A 22470-nucleotide genomic window follows, 5' to 3' on the forward strand; every position below is an offset into this window, starting at 1 on the left:
ACAGGGGAGTGGCAGAGGGGAAGAGGGAGAGAGAGGCTGACTGCCCGCTAAACATGGAGCCCGATACCTAAGCCAAAATCAAGAGCTCGACACATAACTGGCTAAGCCACCCAGGTGCCCCAAGGGAGAGAGAATCTTAAGCAGGCTCCATTCCAAGCATGGAGCCCAACATGAGGCTTGATTTCATGATTCTGAGATCATGACCTGAGCTGAAACTAAGAGTTGGACCCTTAACCAACTAAGCCACCATGGCACCCCTAACCGGAAGTTTTTTAATTGCTAGTGAGGTTGCATTTTTTTTTCCTATTACTGATTTACATTTCTTATTTTATGAATTGCTTTTTCAATTCATAGGGACCTATGAATCCTTAGGTCATCTAGTGGGTTGTTATCTCTCTCCTATTGATTTAGGAGCTTCTCAGTGTGTACATAAAATACCATGTCCTTACATAAATTACAGATGATTTTGCCCACTTTGTTATTTTCATTTTCTTTTCCTTTTAGAAAATTTTAGCTTTTAAGAAACTGAATCCTTTTTTTTTTTTTTTTTAAGAAACTGAATCTATCAGTCTTTTTCCCTTAGGGCTTCCACTGCTGGAGTCTTGTTAGCAGTAGCAAACCTTCCCTTTTTGATGATTTTCTAAATCTCTTTGTTAAGTACTTGAAATAGTGCAATGAAATTACCAGAGGTAAATTTTTGGTGTAAAGAGGTATAGTTAGCATAATCTCATATTCACTTTTTCCAATTCATTAAAGCTTTTTGTCAATATCACTTTGAATGTTAACATTCTATCCTACAGATATACTTAATTAGGTACCGCCTTGCTGTGTATTTGAATCTGTGTTTTCAGTGTGTAAATGCCAGTGTGGTGTAAACATCTTTATTCATAAACCTTCACCCATGGATTGTTGAATCTTTTTTTTTTTTTAAGATTTTATTTATTTATTCATGAGAGACACACAGAGAGAGGCAGAGACATAAGCAGTGGGAAAAGCAGGCTCCCCAGGAGGAACCTGATGTGGGACTCGATCCCAGATCCCAGGATCACGCTCTGAGCCAAAGGCAGATGCTCAACCACTGAGCCACCCAAGTGTCCCTGGATCATTGATTCTTTCCTTAGGGTCCATTCCTGGCAGCAGTGTTCCTGCATCCATGGGTATGAGTGTTGTAAAGACTGTTGACATGTATTGCCAGATTGCATACCACAGTGGTTTTGCCCATGCTGTAGGAGAGCCCACAAGGAAAGTGGCTTCTCACCATTATCTTTTTGTTTTTTCAGAAATCCGAGTGGATGACAACAACTTGCAATCATGCACTGTATGCTATTTGTGATGTGTTCACCCAGTTTTATGAGGCTCTGAATGAAGTTCTTCTTTCTGATGTGTTTGCACAGTTGCAGTGGTGTGTGAAACAAGGTATTTGCCATGTCTCTAGGTGTCATTCTTCTTGACTTGGTTTTTAGTGAGAGATTAACTTTTTCAGTAAGTAAAAGCAAGACTATAATGCCAAAGCGAAGCCAACATTAAGCACGAGCGATGATGGCACCAGATCTCTTCTCCGCCTCCGAGCCCGGAGCCGGGAGCTCCCCCTTCTAGAACATGCAGGCGGCCCAGCTGCGGTTTGGCCTTCAGCCTGACAGCACTAGCACCCGGGCTTCCACCTGCCTGCCGCCTTTGTTTATGGACGTTTTGGGACCTCTGGAGGGGGAGGGAGGTGCCAGATGGGCAACTGGCAAGCCCAGTGGGGGCTGAGCTGTCCTTGTCCTCTGTGGGTGCCCCTGGATGGCGCGTGCAGAGGACCGAGCTAGGGCTCCCTGGGCGGGAGCGGCCTTCCCAGGCCCCAGGCCCTGTCCGGGCCACGCCAGAAGCTCCCGTTGGTGACCACCAGTCTTCGATGCTCTGGCTGCAAATTACATAAAGCTTTTAACTGTGATGGAGCTGAGCACTCTTCTCAAACATTTTAAGTGGTGATTTTTAGTTTTGTTTTGAAAACAATAAACAGAGATGAACCTGAAAAAAAATATATATATAATATAATTATATATAATATATATAATTATATATAATATATATAATTATATATAATATAATTTAATTGGTAAAAATTTGTATTTTCATTTAATTAGAACATAAAAGCAATGTCTCCAACCCAGTTTATAAAGCATTTCTTAAAGATGGAATGTAGTTATTATCATATTTTAAAAGTTGTGCCTTTGTGTATTACACTGTTTTTTTCTACTTTTGTCTATATTTGAAATTTTCTGCAATGTTTTTCAAATGTACTGCGAGGGTCAGTATCAACAGCTTCATCAGTGGCATTGTTCATTTGAGTACTTCCGTGTTGACATAGTGTGTATTAGGAAAATTACCCACATAGCACATTCAGCCTGTATTCCAGAGATAGTTTTGGCTAAAGCCAAAAACTTCATGTATTAAGTTTTTTCACAAAGTGACTCAGTTTTAAATTAAGTGTCAGTACCAGCATGGCACTGCTTGGGTGGCCAAATTTAAAGAAACTCTGGTCTAATATTTCCATCCTTTACAATTCATTGTACAAGAAGCCCATTAATTAAGTAGCAAACTGACCCGCCTCCATCCCTAGCAATAAGGCTGTGATAAGTAATTATATCTCTTTATACCCTGCTTAAACAATAAAAGTTTTTTTTTAATTTTTTTTTAAATTTTTATTCATTTATGATAGTCACACACAGAGAGAGAGAGAGAGGCAGAGACATAGGCAGAGGGAGAAGTAGGCTCCATGCACCGGGAGCCCGACGTGGGATTCGATCCCGGGTCTCCAGGATCGCGCCCTGGGCCAAAGGCAGGCGCTAAACTGCTGCGCCACCCAGGGATCCCTAAAAGTTTTAATATCGTCCATATTGTTGCTTCTTTAAGAGCCTTCAAACCCCTCATCTTGTCATCTCCACCTCATGACACAAAGCATCTGTGCCCTGGTGGAAATCAAAACAGCAGTGGAGGTTTGGTGATAGATGTTGCTTTATTTTGCAGATAATGAACAGTTGGCTCGGTCAGGTACCAATTGCTTAGAAAACTTAGTAATATCTAACGGGGAGAAATTCAGTCCCGACGTCTGGGATGAGACATGCAGTTGTATGCTGGATATCTTCAAAACAACCATCCCACATGTGTGAGTGCAAATGTTTATTTGCTGTTTATTTCTGTGCTCGGTAGACACATTAAGGCTCCAGGTTCTTTCACGTTGATCACTTTCCTTCTCTTGCCTTCCCTTCAGTTTGCTGACATGGAGACCTGTAGGAATGGAGGAAGATTCATCAGAAAAACATTTGGTAGGGGTTTTTGTTGTCTTTTCTCTGATCTCATCGTCTTATAGTAAGAAATTAAGCAACCCAAAGAGTTTGTGCTTTTATGATGGGAAGTGAGTAAAAAAGGTTATAAGATTTAAAAACTAGGGGCACCTGGCTGGCTCAGTCAGTGGAACATGCAGCTCTTGATCTCAGGGTCATGAGTTCAAGCCCTACATTAGAAGTAGAGATTACTTAAAAAAAAAAAAAAAAGACAAAAGATCAAAAGATTTAAGAACTGTGTGTGTTGTTAACATCTTTTTTAGAAAGTACAGAAAATAAGTCACCTCATCCAACAAAAACCACAGTTTACATTTCTAGTTTTTTCTTTGTGTGTCTGCACATATATAATCCACACGTTTGAAATTATGTGCACTTGGCACATAATGTTTTACCTAACAACATGTCAACATTTTTGCATGTTCTTAACTATTCTTTGAAAGCAGATTTTTCAACAGCTGTGCATTATTATAATTTATTTAACAAATTCTCCCTTGTTGGACTCTCAGTTCTGGTGTTTTGCTGATAGTAATAATACCTCAGTATACTTATCCTTATTTATTGTTCTCCTTAATTGAGTGCTTTCTTCCACACCAGTGTGATAGTGGTTTTTATTTTCTGTATGAGGCCACATAGAGAAGTTCTAATTCAAGTCTCACTTTAAAATACCTTGGTGTACAGGGGCTTTGTATTATTTACTTCTATTCCCAAATAATTGTAAGTCCATTAGATTTTATAGGGCATTTGGGGAGTACCTGGCTGGCTCTCAGAGGAGCATGCAGCTCTTAAGTTCAGAGTTGTGAGTTCAAACCCCACGTTGGGCATGGAGCCTACTTTAAAAGGCACTTGGGATATAGCAACTTAAAAAATGAAGCACCTTACAAATTAAGCAACTTAGAGGCACCTGGGTGGCTCACTGGTTGAGCATCTGCCTTCTGCTCAGGTCATGATCCCAGGATCCTGGGATCGAGTCCTGCATCAGGCTCCCCACAGGGAGCCTGCCTCTCTCTCTGCTTATGCTGCTTATGTCTCTGCCTCTATGTCTCTCATGAATGAATAAATATCTTTTTTTTTTTTTTAAGATTTTATTTATTCATGAGAGACACAGAGAGAGATTGGCAGAGACACAGGCAGAGGGAGAAGCAGACTCCATGCAGGGAACCCGACGTGGGACTCTATCCCAGGTCTCCAGGATCACAACCTGGGCTGAAGGCAGCGCTAAACCTCTGAGCCACCCGGGCTGCCCAATAAATATCTTTTTTAAAAAATGAAGCAACTTGGAAAAAAGTTATTTAAGCATTTTTTGTTTGTTAACTGTCTTCTGTCAACATTTTAAAGAGCTAGCTAGCACACTAGTTTATTTTTGAGCTTGTCCCCCTAATTCGTCAATATTTTGTTTATTTTTTTTTAAGATTTTGTTTATTCATAAGAGACAGAGAGAGGCAGAGACACAGGCAGAGGGAGAAGCAGGCTCCATGCAGGGAGCCCGATGTGGGACTCGATCTGGGGACTCCAGGATCACGCTCTGGGCCAAAGGCAGGCGCTAAACTGCTGAGCTACCCAGGGATCCCTTGTTTGTTTATTTTTTAAGTAGGTTCCAACTCGGTTTGAACTCACCATCCTGAGATCAAGACCTGAGCTGAAATCTAGATTTGGATGCTTGACCAGCTGAGCCACCCAGGTGCCCCATGTCACACTCATTGTTAAATCATAATATGTAGAGAAATACCTTTGAAATAGGAGTAAGAAAATGCGAAATTTTAATGGGAGGGAGGAAATACATGACATTTTTAATCTTTCCTATGCAGCCTAATTAAGCAGGCAGCATAATTTTACTTCAAGTAAAGCAAAGCACTCAACTTCAAGTTGGGCCAGCAGTTTCAAAACAGACACATCTCTGCCCAGGTACTGAATTGTGGATAAAGTGAACATTGGGGACGCCTGGGTGCCTCAGAGGTTGAGATCTGCTTTTGGCTCAGGTCCTGATCCCAGGACCCTGGGATCGAGTCTTGCATCGGGCTCCCTGCACGGAGCCTGCTTCTCCCTCGCCTGTGTCTCTGTCTCTCTCTCTGTGTCTCTCATGAATGAATAAATAAAACCTTAAAAAAACAAAAAAAAAAAGAAAGAAAGTAAAGATTGTATTTCTTTCTGGGTTACTTTTAGGATGTGGATCTGGACCGCCAGTCTCTAAGCAGCATAGATAAAAATGCCTCTGAGAGAGGCCAGAGCCAACTCTCTAACCCAACCGATGACAGCTGGAAAGGTAGACCATATGCAAGTAAGGCCACTTTTTTTTAGTTGTTTTCACTTACTTATTTTAAATAGGTAACACGTTTATATTCTTCAAATATTCAGAAGGTAAAAAGGGTAAACATGATAAGCCTTCTTCCACCCCATGCATCAGTCTGCCAGTCCCTTCCTTGTGGCAGCCAGAGTCACTAGTTACTTATGTGTGTTTCCAGTTTTATCCATAGGCAAGAAATGCATATCCATAATACATACCTATGTACATGCACACACGAATTCTCCTATCCTTTTTATACAAATTACAGAATACTGTGTGTTATTCTTTTTTCACATAGTATATTTTTGAGACCATTCGCGATTTGCCTAAAAAGCTTTCATGTTCTTTTATACTGTTTATTAGGTGTTATCTCAGGATATAGATGTACCGTTATTTGCTTAATTGGGTTCCTACTAATGGAATCTTCTCCTATTACAGAAAGTACTACATTGAATCTCCTGATATGTGTGTCATTTGTGAGTTTTTCTGTATAGTAAATTCCTCGCAGTAGGATTGCTGGGTGAAGTGCACTTGCCATCTTGACAGATAATTACAGATTCCTATCTGTTAAAATTGTACCTGTTCACATGATCTTATGAGTGAAGCTGAGCAGTTTCTCATGTGTTTAAGAACACATTTCTGGGATCCCTGGGTGGCGCAGCGGTTTGGCGCCTGCCTTTGGCCCAGGGCGCGATTCTGGAGACCCGGGATCGAATCCCACGTCGGGCTCCCGGTGCATGGAGCCTGCTTCTCCCTCTGCCTGTGTCTCTGCCTCTCTCTCTCTCTCTCTGTTACTATCATAAGTAAATCAAAATTAAAAAATAAAAATAAAAAAAAAGAACACATTTCTATTTTTTCATCGTCTTTTCAACTCTTTCCTCATTGTATATTGGCTGTTAGTCTTTTTATTGTTTTGGGGGAGCTTTTTATGTGTTAGAGATCCCTTTTCTAGATATGAGTTTCAGATTACTTTGATCAGTTTGCCTCTCACTGTTACTTGTGGTTATGTTTTATCATCTGTCATTTTTAAAAATGGGTTAAGAGTCTCTGTGAGCCAGGCACTGCACTGTGTGTTTCATTTGTGTGATCTTGTAATCATTCTCTAGCCCTTTAAGGAGATGCTGTTTACGGTTGCATGAACTGGGGCCTAGATAGATGACATGACTTGCCACTTTGTAGTGGAGTTGGGACTCAGACACACTTCCCGCTGACTAAGAAACTGGAATGTTCCCCTAGTCTGGTCCTTTTCCAGCTGTGGCTCTGTTGTTTTTCTTCATAGCAATTCCACCCTCTTCTCATGCCGGACTGTCAGTGTTGACAGTGTCGTAAACTTGTTGTTGTTGTTGTTGTTGTAAACTTCTGAGGCAGTGCATTAGACAAAGTCACATGTGGTCCCCAACTATCTTATGAAGGCATAAAACATAACCACCATTTGAATCCATAAAAAGGCACCATGTTGGGGGTGCCTGGATGACTCAGTTGGTTAAGATCTGACTCTTGGTTTTGGCTTAGGACATGATCTTGGGGCTCTGCAGTCAAGCCCTTCATCAGACTCTGTGCTCAGTGTGGAATCTGCTTGAGATTCTCTGTCTCTGCCTCTCCCCTAGCTCATGCTCGCTCGCTCTCTCAAATAAAATCTTTTTTTTAAAAAGGCACCATGTTGGACACTCACATGCTGTTCTTCAGTATCTACAGTACAGCTAGTGCCTCTGCAGGGTCTGGTGAGCGGAAGAGCTCTGCCTCTCATCAGCTCTAGATAAAGGTTTGATTTGTGTGGAGGGTACATGTGTGTACAGTTCTGTAAATAGAGCCACTCCTGGTGCAGCAAGAGGTTTATACTCTGAGAGGTGCCTGGGACTTGAGACCCCTGCCATTCTTCTTGGGAACATTCTTCCAGTTTCCCATCTCAGCCTGCTCTGGGGGCATCTGTGTGGTGAGTAGGGCAACAGGCACAGTCTCATGCCACTTGTACTCTCCTTCCCTTTTTTTTTTTTTTTTTTTAAGATTTATTTATTTATTTATGATAGACATAGAGAGAGAGAGAGAGAGAGAGGCAGAGACACAGGAGGAAGGAGAAGCAGGTTCCACGCCGGGAGCCTGACGGACTCGATCCCAGGACTCCAGGATCGCGCCCTGGGCCAAAGGCAGGCGCTCAAACCGCTGAGCCACCCAGGGATCCCTCTCCTTCCTTTTCAATTTTGGTCCAAGCTGGTGTCACTGAATTGGCATATATCAAATGTACATGTCCTACAAATCCACCATATTCTTCTTTTATTAAAACTGATTCAAAATGGAGAATTTATTTAATACATGCACATACACACACACACACACACACACACACACACACAATTTCACAGTCACTTCCAAAACTTGGAAATGACCCATCCTCCCTGTTTGTCATCCCTAAACACTTTGTTTAACGTTTTCAACATTCTGATTCTTTTTTTTTTTTTTTTAACATTCTGCATTCTGATTCTGTAACAATAAGTGACTAAGGAATCTCTACTTTTGTCATAGTCCAGTCAACACCTGTGATGTGCCCAACGTGGGCCGCCCCTGAGCCCAGAGAGTGAGGAGACAAAGATGGAGGGAGGAACTATTAGCCAGAGTCTAGTCAGTAGGCAGAAGCCACACCAATGAGAAGATTCTCCCTAAACAATGATTAGCTAGTCAAAAATGGCTACCCACTAAGAGAAAGGTAAAGGGGACTCTTGAGGGAAACAGAAGCAGATTCAGACAGAGGATACCACCTCCAGAGGAGACAGAAGGTGATTAGGAACTAAGATTGGAAAAGAGCCCTGCCCCTGCCACTGCCCCTGCCCCTTAAGGCTGACAGTCAGCCACTTTGGAGAGTCTGGCTGCTGCAGGAACCTGGGCGAGGAGTGCTTAGGGCACAGTTGGGAGCTGTCTGAAGGTGTCCCCTGCTGGTGGCAGAGAAGCTTGTTGGAAGAAGGGGCGGGGGGGGGGGGTTGGCGTGGAGGGGCGCACCTGCCTGTGTAGCTAACTCCTCCCCTCGGGTCTTTGCTCAAGTATCCCAGTTGCAGGTTTGTCATTATCATTTGACCTACCATTCTTTAGACTTCAATATCTTGTTTCTCATCTCTGCCATGGGGTTTTTGTCCAGCTTACTCATTGTTAGGCCACAGCATCAAGGACCGTGTGTGGCACATAGTAGGAGTTTGGTGAATACTTATTCAATTCTGGCTGAATCATTATTAGGGTTAATCTTTATCATCTAATATAGATCAGAAACTGTTTGCCAGCCTCCTCATCAAGTGTGTGGTCCAGTTGGAATTGATACAGACCATCGACAACATTGTGTTCTACCCTGCCACAAGCAGAAAGGAAGACGCAGAACACATGGTTGCTGCCCAGGTAATAAGATCAGCCTCGAGAAGAACGTCCTTGTCTGTAGGGAGGTTGCTCAGATTGCAGGGGTGTGCTGCAGCAACTTGGAGTGGCTCACAAGAGCCCATCGTGCTCATCTCTCCCCAGCCTTGGGGAGAGATGAGTGTTCAGTCATGGCATATTGGTAGCTTGAGAAATTGGCCCTGATGGGAATATTTATACCACAGAAATCAGCAAACACTAAAAATCACTGCTTTTTTTTTCTTCTTTTTTTTTTAATTTTCCCAAGAGCCAGTTTACTAGCATCCCACTGCTCAGGTGCCATCCCCACCTTGGTGCTTTGTAAAAAGAGTGTTATTAATCACAGCGACTATTCCTCCTAAGTGGCGTTTAACCACAAATAACTGAGAAAAATATATGGATAAAAGATACCAATTTTTCCTTTAGAAAGTTGACTTTTTTGTTCTGTATGTACAACCTTTTATATGTATGTTATTCTTGGAAACAGAGGATTGGGTGTCCAAAAGTTGGATAGTAACATTATACCACAGTTGTAAAATGAAGTACTTCAAGGGCTAGCAGATCCTGTGAATGAGTGCGGCAGGGTGGGTGGGACTTGGGAGGCCAGAGAGCTCTGGCCCAGCTGGAGCCGCAGCCACCTCCCAGCCCCAGCAGTATGTTGCTATCAGGTGGGTCAAGTCGTGACAATCTTCCAATTTTTCAAGAGGAGCCAGCATCAGGATTTTTTTTTCCTATAGGAAGTCTGTTTATTAAGTGATGCAATACTGATGAACAAAATGTATCTGTTGGCTAGATCCAGCCCAAAAGCTATCCTTTTTTGTTTCTCTATTTTAAATATATACAGTTCAGAGTTTTGGTGTATTCACAAAGTTGTCCAAACATCACCCCTGTTTAACTCCAGAATATTTTTATCACTGTGAAAGGGAATGTGCTAACCATTAGCCGTCATTCTGCCTTCCTTCACCCCAGTCCTTGATAACCACTAATCTACCCTCTGTCTCGATGGATTTACTTAATCAGGATATTTCATATTCATACAGTCATATAAAACATGAACTTTTGTGTCTGGCTTCTTTGATTTAACATAATGTTTTCCAAGTTCATCCATGTTGTAACATGTATGTGTAGCATGTCACATCCATGTTGTTACATATATGTGGATGTGTATGTATATGTAAGGTAATATTTCATTGTATGGCTGTACCACATTTTGTTCATCCAGTCGTCTATTGATCCCATTGTCTGACTATGATGAATAACACTGCTATGAACATTTGTATACAAGTTTTTATGTGGACATGTTTTTAATTCTTTAGAGCACATACCTGGGAGTAGAATTGCAGGGTCATATGGTATCTCTGGTGCCTACATTTTTTGAAGAATTGCCAGACTGTTTTCTAGAACAGCTGTACTATTTTATCTTCCCAGCAGCAGTGGATGAAGGCTCTAGTTTCTGCACATTCTCATCAATGGTTGTTACTGTCTTTTTAATTATCGCAGCCATCCCAGTGGACATGAAGTTGTTTCTCATTGTGATGATTTCTGTTTCCCTAGGGACTAGCGACCCTTGAGCATCTTGTGTTTATTGGCCATTTGTGTATCTTTGGAGAGATGTCTGTTCAAATCCTTTGCTCATTTTTTTTTTCCTTTGCTCATTTTTAAATTGGAATTTTTTCTCTTTCTAACATTGAGTCATAAGAGTTTTTATATATTCTGGATACTGGTCCCTTATCAGATCTATGATTTATAACTATTTTCTCCCGTTCTCTAGTTGTCTTTTCAGTTTCTTTTTTCCTTTGTCTTTTTTTTTTTTTTTTTTTGTCTTTTCAGTTTCTTGATGATGGCCTGTGAAGCACAAAAATTTTTTATTTTAATGAAGTTTGAGTTACTGTTTTTTTCTTAAATCCTTGTACTTTTAGTGTTACATCTAAGAAAGGATGGCCTAATTCAGGGTCACAAAGATTAGGCCTATATTTTAAGAGTTTTAGCTTTTACATGTAGGTCTTTGATCTGTTTTTTAGTTCATTTTGTGTTTGTTTAGTTCATTTACATTTGTTCTGGCACCTGTGTTGGAAATCACTTGACCCTAAATATAAGGATTTATTTCTGGACTCTCAGTTCTGTTCCATTGACCTTCTTGTCCATCTTTATGCTAATACCACACTGTCTTGAATGAAATTGGAAGTTTGAGACTTCTAATTTTGTGCTGCTTTTATTAACACTGTTTTGGCTATTCTGTGTCACGTGTTTCTATTTGAATTTTAGGATCAGCTTGTCAATTTCTGTAAAGCAGTAATCCGGGGTATTGATAAGGATTACACTGACCCTATAGATCAATTTGGAGAATATTGCCAACTCTGCTGTTTTTGTAATCTCTGGTTTATAAGAAGGTTAGATCCATTCCTAGAAGGCTCAAATATAAAATCCCTAAGTATGTATCCCATTTTAGGCAACATGTTCAATAAAAATTTCTAGCATTTTGTACGTTTTTTTCCTTTCACATTTGAAAACACAGTTATGAAGCTTACTACATTCATTAATCATTTGATCGAAGCTAAAGATGCCACTCAGGCTTCACTTAGCACTTTCTGTCTTCCATAGTATTGTGAGACTCACACCTCCCATCTCATATAGTACAGGGTGACTTTCTTGTTTTCTAATTTCATTATACAATGTTAAAAGAGGACTGTGGAGTCCTGTAGAGAAGCACACACTTACGTTCATGTGGCGAAGGCAGTACTGACAAAGCAGAAACTTGGGCCAATAAAGCCCGATGTCCTGCAAGAGCTGGGCAGAATTATCCCCCTGGCTGGTGAACAGAGTGTAACAGAGAAACATTCAGGGTGGTGAGGAATGAAGTGTGTGATTCTCAGACAGAGGAGGACTGCTTCAATGGCAGTGAGGACTGCCTCAATGTCGAGAACCAGCCTACCCTCACATAGCTCCCCCATCTTCCCCTTTCTAGCAAGACACACTGGATGCAGACATCCACATAGAGACGGAGGACCAGGGCATGTATAAGTGCATGTCTTCCCAGCATCTCTTCAAGCTGCTGGACTGCCTGCAGGAGTCTCACTCATTCTCAAAGGCCTTCAATTCCAATTACGAGCAACGGACTGTCCTGTGGAGAGCAGGTGAGGCCACACAGCAGCTATGGCAAATGACCACACTGGCTGCCAACCTGAAATATGAAAGCCTTTGGGAAACTCCTGATATTGTACATTTAGCTGAAATAACTGAGGATCCCCAGGTGGCTCAATGGTTTAGTGCCTGCCTTGGCCCAGGCCATGATCCTAGAGTCCCAGGATTGAGTCACGCATCGGGCTCCATGCATGGAGCCTGCTTATGTCTCTGCCTCTCTCCCTCTCTCCCTCTCTCCCTCTCTCTCTTTGTCTCTCATGAATAAATATATAAAATCTTTATTTTAAAAAAAGGGAATAACTTGCCAGGTCTTCTCATGCTTGAGGGGAAAAGAAGGACATGCTGGATGCATTCCATCCCAGTATCAGGAATACTGCCTAGCATGTGGGAGATTTTCAAGAAGAATTGGAAAAATAAATTGATAGAGACTCAAACTGATCTAGCAAATAAAGAAATTTTATATTAGCAACACCTGGGTGGCTCAGCAGTTGAGCATCTGCCTTTGGCTCGGGGTATGACCCTGGAGTCCCTGGACCGAGTCCCACATTGGGCTCCCTGCATGGAGTCTGCTTCTCCCTCTTTCTGTGTCTCTGCCTCTCTCTGTCTTTCATGAATAAATAAATAAAATCTTCTTTAAAAAGAAAAAAGAAATTTTATATTAGGTTAAAATTGTGTAATTAAGGGGCACCTGGGTGGCTCAGTTAGTTAAGCATCCAATTCTTGATTTTGGCTCAGGTTGTGATCTTCAGGGTCCTGGGACTGAGCCAGCAGGGAGCCTGCTTGAGATTTCCTCTGCCACCCTTTGCCTCTCCCTCCACTCTCTCTCTGAAATAAATAAATAAAATCTTTATAAAAAATAAAATGGTATAGTTAAATATGATATAAAAATTGTAATAGTCTAGGAAAAACAAAGCATTCATACATTTGCTGAGGCTTTTAGGGGTTCTCTCTCTCCCTCACTCCAAAATACATACATAAATCCTGGAGGTAAGTGATATATTTATATCGAAAGTGACAGTGGGAGGCTCACTTTTGAACTTTGCACAAAAGTGATACTCTATATAATTTTTTATGGTTACCATTACTAGGTAACCGACCATTAATTTTCTTCCCAGATGCCTATTTTATAATGTCATTTTTTAAAAGATTTTATTAATCTATTAGGGAAAGCACAAGTAGGGAGAAGGGCAGAGGGAGAGGGAGAAGCAGGCTCCCCACTGAGCAGGGAGCCCAATGTGGGCTCTCAGGACCCTGGGATCTTGACCTGAGCCAAAAACAGGTGCTCAACTGACTAGCCACCCAGGTGCCCCAGTGTCTTTTTTTTTTTTTTTTTTTTTTATGGCTTTAACAGATCTACATGTTTTATGCCTTTGCTTGTGGTAGGTTTTTCTTGTAAGAGTGGTTTACACATCTCTGACAGATTGGTACTGCTTTGCTTAAGCAAATGTGATTAAGAGTAATGTTATATGTCAACTGTACTTTAATTGAAAAAAAAATTTCAGATAATTCTTTTCAGTGTTCCTTAAAGTAACTAGATTAGGGTCCTGTGTGATTTCTCAGCATTATCCTAGAAGTATGCGCTATTTATATAACTCTAATCTCTAGGTTTTAAGGGCAAATCTAAACCTAACCTTCTAAAACAAGAAACCAGCAGCCTGGCCTGTTGTTTGAGGATCCTGTTTCGGATGTATGTCGACGAGAACCACAGGGATTCCTGGGAGGAAATACAGCAGCGACTTTTAACGTAAGAAGATTGGTTTCTGATTAAATGTCAGATAAATGTATTTATCTGTAAAACACAAAATGCATCACAATAATACTCTGACTTGAAAAGAATAAGAGAAAAATACCTACGTGCTGATGGCCTCACAGACTGCTATCCTTTTTGCTTTTTCCTTCTATATATAGACATTTCTATTTCACTTGTTAATGCCCTGAATAGGGTGGGGCCTCATTTCTTTCATTCATAAGTTTCTTAAAGCACAGAAACAGGGGCAGTAAAAAGTGCTCAGAGCTCAATCAACAAGCCAAAAGTGAAATCTTGGTCAAGTCCGCTTTCGGCAATGTTGGCTCTAACCTCCCACCCTCCCTTCTTCCCAAGAATGTATTGGAATCCTGTGAGTTACCAGGATGTCCTGACTTGAATTATGCCAAACTGCAGCAATGGGGAGACAATGCGAAGGCATGGAGAGAGAGCCCCAGACAGAAAAATAGATCTTCACCACCCAGCTTTCTATGAGCAAGATGCTATTTGTCTAAGCCCTTTTCACTCTTTCAAGTTTAAAACCATTACCATGCAGTGCTGACAACCGTGATAAGTAAGACATGAACTCTCCTATACTGCTAGTGGGAATGTATAGTGAGGGGATTTTTTGAGGGGAAAGCAAGTGGCATTAAAATCAGGAGCCTTAAATGTTCAGTCTTTCTTTGACACAGTAAACCACTGTTACGGAATCTACTTAAGAAAATGTCTTAGAGTGTCGCCTGGCTGGCTCAGTCAGTGGAGGATGCAACTCTTGACTCTCGAGGTCAGGGTCATGAGTTTCAGCCCCATGTTTGGGGGAGAGAGATTAAAAGAAAAAAGAAAGTAGCAATTATATGTGACAGGAGAAGAGAGAGAAAAGCAGTGTGTAGTCAGCTATGGATGATAGGCTCTGTGTTCATTGTGTGCAAACGCTGATTGGGCCGTAGGCTGTGAGCAGGCCCTGAGCTAAGCAAATGTTTAAACTTCACAACAGCCCCCCCTGAATTTGGTACAATTATTTATCCCTGTTTTACAGCCAAGGAAACTGAGTCTTAGTGAATTGCTTGAGATGCATAGCCAGAGCCAGGTGCCCAGTAAATAAGTACTCATTGTAAGAAGGAAGAGTTTTCCACTCCCGTAGATTGTGAGAGTTAATCTTCTGTTTGACATGCCACCCCCTGTCTTGATTCTTCCAGTGTGTGCAGTGAGGCCCTTGCCTATTTCATCACAGTAAATTCTGAGAGCCATCGGGAGGCCTGGACAAGTCTTCTGTTGCTGCTTCTAACAAAAACCCTCAAAATAAATGATGAAAAGGTATAAACCAGGAAATCCTAATGTCCCCACTAGCACCTAGGTTTGGGTTGCCTTTTTACTCAGAATCTAATGATTTCCTCAGCTCTTCCAAGGACAGTTACATAACTAGCACCATTCTAGATTCATTAGAGGAAAGTTCATTCATTGCAGACAAGGGTGCCGTAGCATACTGGGACTCTCTCTCTCCAAGAACCCCAGTTAAGAAAGGCTGACCTTGGAACTGCGCGTGTGTAGCAGTTAAAATGCTGCAGTGATTTGGAGCACCGCTGTGTTGGAAGAGAGGGTCCATCCAGATAGGGAAGCCCTGGTTCAGAAGGGGGAATCTGCTTTGCTAAAACCGAACATTGTGTTTGGTAGCAAAGCTATCCCCAAAGAATTTGTGTCTGGAGTTAAACATAATTAAAAGACCTTCTAATTTGCAAATTTTTCCCACCAACTTTTGAAATAGTGAGAAAAAGCACCAATATTACAAGAAGTTTCAGGGTGAGATGAATACTTTTGAGAAACTAGTGCCAGAAAAAGTAGTTCCCTGTCTAATTTGAGCTCTCTCCTTCTCTCCGACCTCAAGTTTAAAGCACACGCTTCTATGTACTACCCCTACTTGTGTGAAATTATGCAGTTTGACCTGATTCCTGAGCTCCGAGCAGTTCTGCGCAAGTTCTTCCTACGGATAGGTGTTGTATATAAAATATGGATTCCAGAAGAGCCATCACAGGTACCAGGGACGCTGTCACCAGTGTGGTAGCCCTGACCCCTGCGGGCCACAACTACAGCTCTGCGGAACATTCACCATGCCACCTCTGCCTGGCACATCTCGTGAAGGGTCAGATCGTAGAAATAGGGAGTCGGCATCTGGGAGCTCAGAACGGCCTGGAGGAAGCTGGCCTCGACATGGGTCCCATCAGTCCCTGGCTGAGACGTTGTGCTATTTCATTAAAGTGTTGCATAGCCAGTTAAAACAGTAGGTGGGGAGTCTGTTTCATCTCCGTCATTCCGTCTTACTGACTAGACTGTCAAGCCTGTCACCGCACATGCGCCATTTCCTAGCAGAGTCCCATGATTGGCTGTCTGCGTTCTGTCAGAGGAAGTTGCTTTCCTTTAAGACACTGAACATAGCTGTAGAGGTTCGTGATTATTAGAGAGTCTGTTAATAAAATTTCTCGTAATGGCTAAATGCCACCTAAAATATGCTGGATTTTTTGTTGTCGTTTGAGTGTTTTGGAGAATTTTGAATGTTTTTGTCAGTTGTGAGTCAGCTATAGTTAGATTGTTTAGTTTGGAGAAAGTTAGTGGGGAAAGGGGTTGTTTTTGTTTTGTTCTGTTTACGTCTGAGTGATTTTTAAAGTACTTTATGAAAAGATATTATTGAAGATTTCATTGAAAGCAGAGTTTAGTAATTAAGTTAGAATTAAGAACTTGCAAGGTTAAAAATTTTAAAAGGTAGTGCCTCCTGGCTCTCCCTGTTTTAGTAACTTGGGGAGAAAACGTCTATAGGAAAAAGTAAAAAATGTAATGAAGACAATTAGCCTTCCTTGGAAGTAAGTATTTATGGATGGGTCTGAAAATTTCCAGAACACCTTGTCCATCTCACACCCTCTGAAATCTAATATATGAAGTAGTAACAAAAATGAAGTAGTAATTTAACAGAGTTAATTTATATTTTAGTAAACCTTTTATTTTTACCTCAGAATAGTGAGTTTAGCATCCCTGCTTTGCACAGTCCCCATTCAAGGGCCCTCTGGAGAGGGGTGGCGGCTGTGCAGGAGAAGGGCCGTCTATGAACCTCCTCAGCCACCCGCCAAGAGTCCTCCACCCAGAGTAGGCCTGTGCTGTGGTGGGGCCAGCACAGGGAACTGTGACCTGTGACTGCAGCAGGAGATGGCCTGTGCCTGGGTGCTGCCGTGACCTTGAGCCTAGGAGCTGCGTTCTTTGGAAGGGTTGGATTCTGGGGGTCCTTATTGTGTTAATGAAGGTGCAGTACTCTGAACTCCAATTATAACTGAATCCTGATCCGGCAGCTTATGTAAACATTTGCAGCACACAGACGGGGCCTGGTGCCTGGAAGTGGTCTGTTTGGAAGCTGGATTTATTCTGAGTCGGTGAGAAAGAGAACACAGGCTTCATTCCGCCCCCTCACCCAGGGCTCCCCACGAGCCTCCACTCAGCAGTAGAACAAGTGTTACACGGAGTCATTAACACATTTAGACTTCTGCCTATGCTCTTCAGTCCTGTAAATTGGGTTGTATTGATGTCAACTCTGGTGCCTTAGAAGTTAGCAAGTTGGGAACCTATCTAAAATCAGATGTTTTTTTCTTTATAGAGAAGGATTTCTGGTGCTTTTGTTTCCTAAGAAACCGATTTCTTAAACATTTTTTGTTTTTAACAGCCTTGAGAAATGTTTGGTTTGGGCCAGCAGTACTATTTTTTTTGGTTTGGGCCAAATGTTTGGTTTGGGCCAGCAGTACTTCTATTTTCCCCAAAGTATTTTAATTTCTCTACCAAAGAAAAAAAGCAGGTTTAGATTTTTATGTTACTTACATACATTAGAGAAGAGGAGCTGTAGAATTTAGGAAGAAGGGACGGTGGGCGAGTATTTTACTGTGAATGGAAAATGTCAGCACCTTTAATGTACCTTGTCCTGGAATGCATTCATCCTTATGCTGCAGCTGAGACCCTTTCCCTGGTGCTGTGGTCACAGCCTCAACAAGCCCGTGCTCTCCACCCGCATTTGTCCTGACAGCGTGCTCAGGAACGCACATGTCTGTTCGTGCTTCCATTCCCTGTGCTACTACATTCCCGACTGGAGGTCCTCATGTCACGTCATTTTCAACTGTGACCCCACCCCATGTGTCTTCCTGCCTTCTCTTTCATTCTTGCCACGCAGGGAGTATGGGAACGCATTTTGTTCCATGCCCAAACATTCAGCTTTGAGTTTGTTTTTTGTTTTCTTCCTTTTTTCCTTTCTTTTCTTTTCTTTTCTTTTCTTTTCTTTTCTTTTCTTTTCTTTTCTCTTTCTTTCTTTCTTTCTTTCTTTCTTTCTTTCTTTCTTTCTTTCTATTTTCTCTTTTAAAAGATTGGATTTTCTGAATGAGGCATCTGAACTGTACCAGCATGGACCTTTTTAAAAACCGTGATGTCAAACCATTTGGGGTAATCATTCTTGCCGGTGGCCCGTGACATACAGAGGAAATTCCTTACCTCTACAAATAAGCCATTCAGCCTAAATTCTACTTTGTGAATAAATCTATCCTATCTCAAGGTAAACGTGGCTTGTGCCACTCAAACACTAGTGAGAACTGAGTGCGTGTGACTGCAGCCCCAGGCCAGGACACTGTTCACTAACAATGTGAGAGAAGATGGAATATTTCCAAGGCCTTATTTCTTTGTCAGAATGCTTTAAGTGTTGATTATCTGTGCTGGGTCTCCAGAGAAGTTTTTGTTACAATAATGCTACTTGGAACAACTTTGTTTTCCTGCACTGTCCTTTAGGGAAATCACCAGCTCTGGCATCTTAACAACAAACAGTGGATGGGAAATTTGATTTCTAACATGCATCTTTAGAGTCAAATACACCTTTTTCCTGTTACTCCTCATGTACAACCAAAGAACTACATTATGGGAATTGTATAATAATATCTGGAAACACAGCATTTTCCTCTGACAGGTGACTTTTGTACAAAATGCAAAAAAAAAATCTCTAAACCTTTTTCTTGTTCTTTTGTGATTATGGCTATCCATCTCGTAGTCTTTATAGTTATCGAAGGAACCTGCTGGCAGATGCTAGTACGACCATCCCATTCAAATGTTTGTTGTTACGATGCAAATGGATATTGGTTGTGACGGAAGCTAGGTCCTTAATACTACATTTTCTGAGTTCTGTTTTAACATTTACGTTAAAGTAGACATAGCTTGAACTTAAGTGAAATCCTGAAGTTTTGCTATCAGCAGCTTTGTAGTTGGAGAAACAAAGAAACCAAAGCTGAATATTTAAAAGAATGAATCTATCTGGAAATCCTTGCTCTCAAAAAGACACTCATCAAAGATGTAGTTTTTCTCAGTGTTCTAATTTTTAAAAAATTTTATCTTCATATTTGCATCAAATATTTCTTTATGTGCAAAATATGTTTTATCTCCTTAAAATGCCTAAAAGTAAGTTAATAGCTACTTTTGTTTAATCTATACACGATGATTAAGTGCATTTAATATTGGTAATTTAATGAAAAGCATTCCTTGCCCAATGGATGTATACATTTTTGAAAGAATAAGCCGAATTATATAATATGAAATGCTATGTAAAGTTTTCTATGTAAAAATATTATGTATAATACTGTTAAAATCCCATGCTTTAATCAGGTGGTAAATCAATAAAGTTTTAAAAAGTAAAGCTGTTTTTGATATAGTAATATATATGTATATATATATCAATCTCTAGTTTGTGGTTCATTTGTTCTTATTGGCAGTTATAAGCTTGTAGTTCTCAAGTGGTGGTAAAATTTGGTCTCAATAGTTAACAAAAATATTTTCTAATGGGAGAATATTAATTGTGTCTCAATGAATTGTGGGTCTCAATTATTTTAAGTAAGCTTCCCTACTTGCCCCTGCCTCCCCAGGAAAGGGAAAAAATCCAGTCAGGAAAAGATTCTTATTTATCTCTTGAATTCACTTTAACCCATTAATTAGTTTGACCAGTAAGTAGGTGAGTTCCCAAGAAAAGACAAAAATCTCTTGGCTGGTGTTGAGGTCAGGTTTACAAAAGAAGACTCACGGAGTCAACTTGGACACTGAGTAGAAGACAGTTCTGAGGTTCACAAGGGGTGCCAACACAGGAAGACATGCTTGGCTTTACTCTCTCAATTCAGAATCCGTTCTTTCTGAAATATCCTAAAGTTATAAATCACTATTGTATTTAAAGTACTCCCCCGCTGAAACTAATACTTTTTCATCTTTATTAATTTGTTGGAATAAAATGATGGCTCTCTGTGGTCCCACATTTCAGATACACCAGTAAAGAACAAAAGGAAAATCTTTCTAAAGAGTCTTTATCTCTCCATAGCAGGTGGTGCCTGGGTTTTATCTAGAGCAGTGATTTTCAGCCTGAACCAACCAGGAGTTTTCAATTCTGTCCCCAAGGGGCACTTGGGGTACTTGGCTATGTCTAGAGACATTTTGGGCTGTCAGGGAAGGAGGAGGGTGAGTAGGATGCTGCTAAACAGCCCTCACTGCAAGGAATGACCCTGCCTCAAGGTCTAACTGGTGCTGAGTTTGAAAAACCCTGTACTAAATTGACTCTAACAACTCTTTAGTACGGTGTTTTTGGACCCAAAATCTGTCTGTAGCAGATACCATCCACTTTCTTTGGCCTTCCTGTAAAAAAAGGAAAAAAAAAATAACTCCTGTTTACCCATTTTAGAAAGGAGGGCGTGCTGAGGTCAATCATTTAACCATTTTGCAAGATCATTTCAGCATCACACTGCCCACAGACTGGAACACGTTTTAGGCAAAACTATGTTTTCTTTCTCAAAGGACCAGAGTGGCTCCCTGAAATTTCTGCAAAGCTATGTAACATGCCTGTTGTCCAGTTCAAGAAATCTGCTAAATTGTCCTTGAGTTAGTGATTTGTGTCACCTCTTAGGAGTGGCCAGCTTACTAAATGCAATTACATACCCACAACAAAAGAAGAAGGGATGAGGACTCCCCAAGGATTCTGGCAGGAATTATTTTAGTATTTTTTAAACATGTCCATTACCGGACACAAGCCAACATTATCTGGTGCTCAACTGAAGATTGAGCCTTTGTGGATAATTTTTATAAGTCCATTTTCATCTTTCCCAGAGACTCCCCATCTTTGCATAAAGCTTCTATAGCTGCTTCTTCATTGACCTAATTTAGATTTGCTTAAAGAATGTATCTTGATTTATGTTCAAGAAACACCATGTGGGGATCCCTGGGTGGCGCAGCGGTTTAGCGCCTGCCTTTGGCCCAGGGCGTGATCCTGGAGACCCGGGATCGAATCCCACGTCGGGCTCCCGGTGCATGGAGCCTGCTTCTCCCTCTGCCTGTGTCTCTGCCTCTCTCTCTCTCTCTGTGTGTGACTATCATAAATAAATAAATAAATAAATAAATAAATAAATAAATAAATAAATAAATAAATAAAAGAAACACCATGTGTTCTGGTAAACTTCTTAGCTTGAGTGAATTTAAGCCTTAAAAATGGCATACTGATTTTCTCATACAGTTAGACGTTTGTGAGAAGCAAGCAAAAACCAAGCACCAGGGCAGCCCCGGTGGCTCAGAGGTTTAGCACCGCCTACAGCCCAGGCCGTGATCCTGGAGGCCCAGGATTGAGTCCCACGTTGGGCTCCCTGCATGGAGCCTGCTTCTCCCTCTGCCTGTGTCTCTGCCTCTCTCTCTCTCTCCTCTCTGTGTATTCTCATGAATAAATAAATAAAATCTTAAAAAAAAAAAAATACCACCATTCTGTAGGAGAGGCCAGTGGACAGATCACAGAAACTGAAATGAAGAACTCTTTGTACAGAAGGATTTGTGCTTTCTGCCCTTTTTGGGCATCAGCAATAAGCAGGCTATATTAATGTCACTTTTTAAAGAAGTAGCATTCACTGATGGTTTCCTGCCCTGCAGACTCCTTACTAAGTGCTTTGCATACAGTGCTTTGCATCCTTTAAACTTCACAACTGTATGAAATAGCAGAATCAGACCTGTCTTCTTAAGTGTATTTACTTATTTATGTATTTATTCATTTTAGTGATCTCTACACCCAACACAGGGCTTGAACCTACAACCCTGAGATCAAGTCGCATGCTTCCCCGACTAAGCGAGCCAGGTGCCCCTCACCCATGTTTGTTTTTTTATGATACTGCATTTTTTTTTAAGATTTTGTTTATTCATGAGAGACACAGGCAGAGACACAGGCAGAGGGAGAAGCAGGCTCCATGTGGGGCGCCCAAATGGGACTTGATCCCGGACCCCGGGATCACGACCTAAGCCAAAGGCAGAGGCTCAACCACTGAGCCAGCCAGGTGCCCCCTCACCCATTTTTAAATGAGGATACTGAGGCCCAGAGATGACCAGTGAGGCTGTGTACCTGGATCACATAGCTGGGAAGCAGCATAGCTGGGACACAGATGCACTCACTCACTGTCCTACCAACCACACTGACTTGCTGTCACTAGTTCATCTGGGGGGAGGGGTGGGGAAGTGAAGTGGGGCATCCAGCAGAACACAGTCCTGGTCCCTGAAGAGCTTCTATTGCAAAGCCCCTGTGTGCAAGTTGA

At 41.4% G+C, this 22470-nt stretch overlaps 1 protein-coding gene across 4 annotated transcripts in view; it reads left to right on the plus strand.

Annotated features, from left to right (window-relative positions):
- The window catches only part of ARFGEF2 (ARF guanine nucleotide exchange factor 2), a 99036-nt gene extending 79474 nt beyond the window's left edge, over positions 1 to 19562 (plus strand). For all 4 annotated transcript variants that reach the window (XM_077873500.1, XM_077873502.1, XM_077873501.1 and 1 more), the window contains exons 31-39: positions 1281 to 1416; positions 3010 to 3148; positions 3254 to 3308; positions 5487 to 5601; positions 8855 to 8985; positions 11945 to 12113; positions 13726 to 13864; positions 15061 to 15178; positions 15747 to 19562. In XM_077873500.1, coding sequence (XP_077729626.1) covers positions 1281 to 1416; positions 3010 to 3148; positions 3254 to 3308; positions 5487 to 5601; positions 8855 to 8985; positions 11945 to 12113; positions 13726 to 13864; positions 15061 to 15178; positions 15747 to 15923 — 1179 coding nt within the window. In that variant the 3' untranslated portion in view covers positions 15924 to 19562. The remainder of the gene's footprint in view (positions 1 to 1280; positions 1417 to 3009; positions 3149 to 3253; positions 3309 to 5486; positions 5602 to 8854; positions 8986 to 11944; positions 12114 to 13725; positions 13865 to 15060; positions 15179 to 15746) is intronic.
- The last annotated feature ends 2908 nt before the right edge of the window (positions 19563 to 22470 follow it).

Source organism: Canis aureus, chromosome 26, assembly GCF_053574225.1.
Source record: "Canis aureus isolate CA01 chromosome 26, VMU_Caureus_v.1.0, whole genome shotgun sequence".
Classification (NCBI taxonomy): Eukaryota; Metazoa; Chordata; class Mammalia; order Carnivora; family Canidae; genus Canis; species Canis aureus.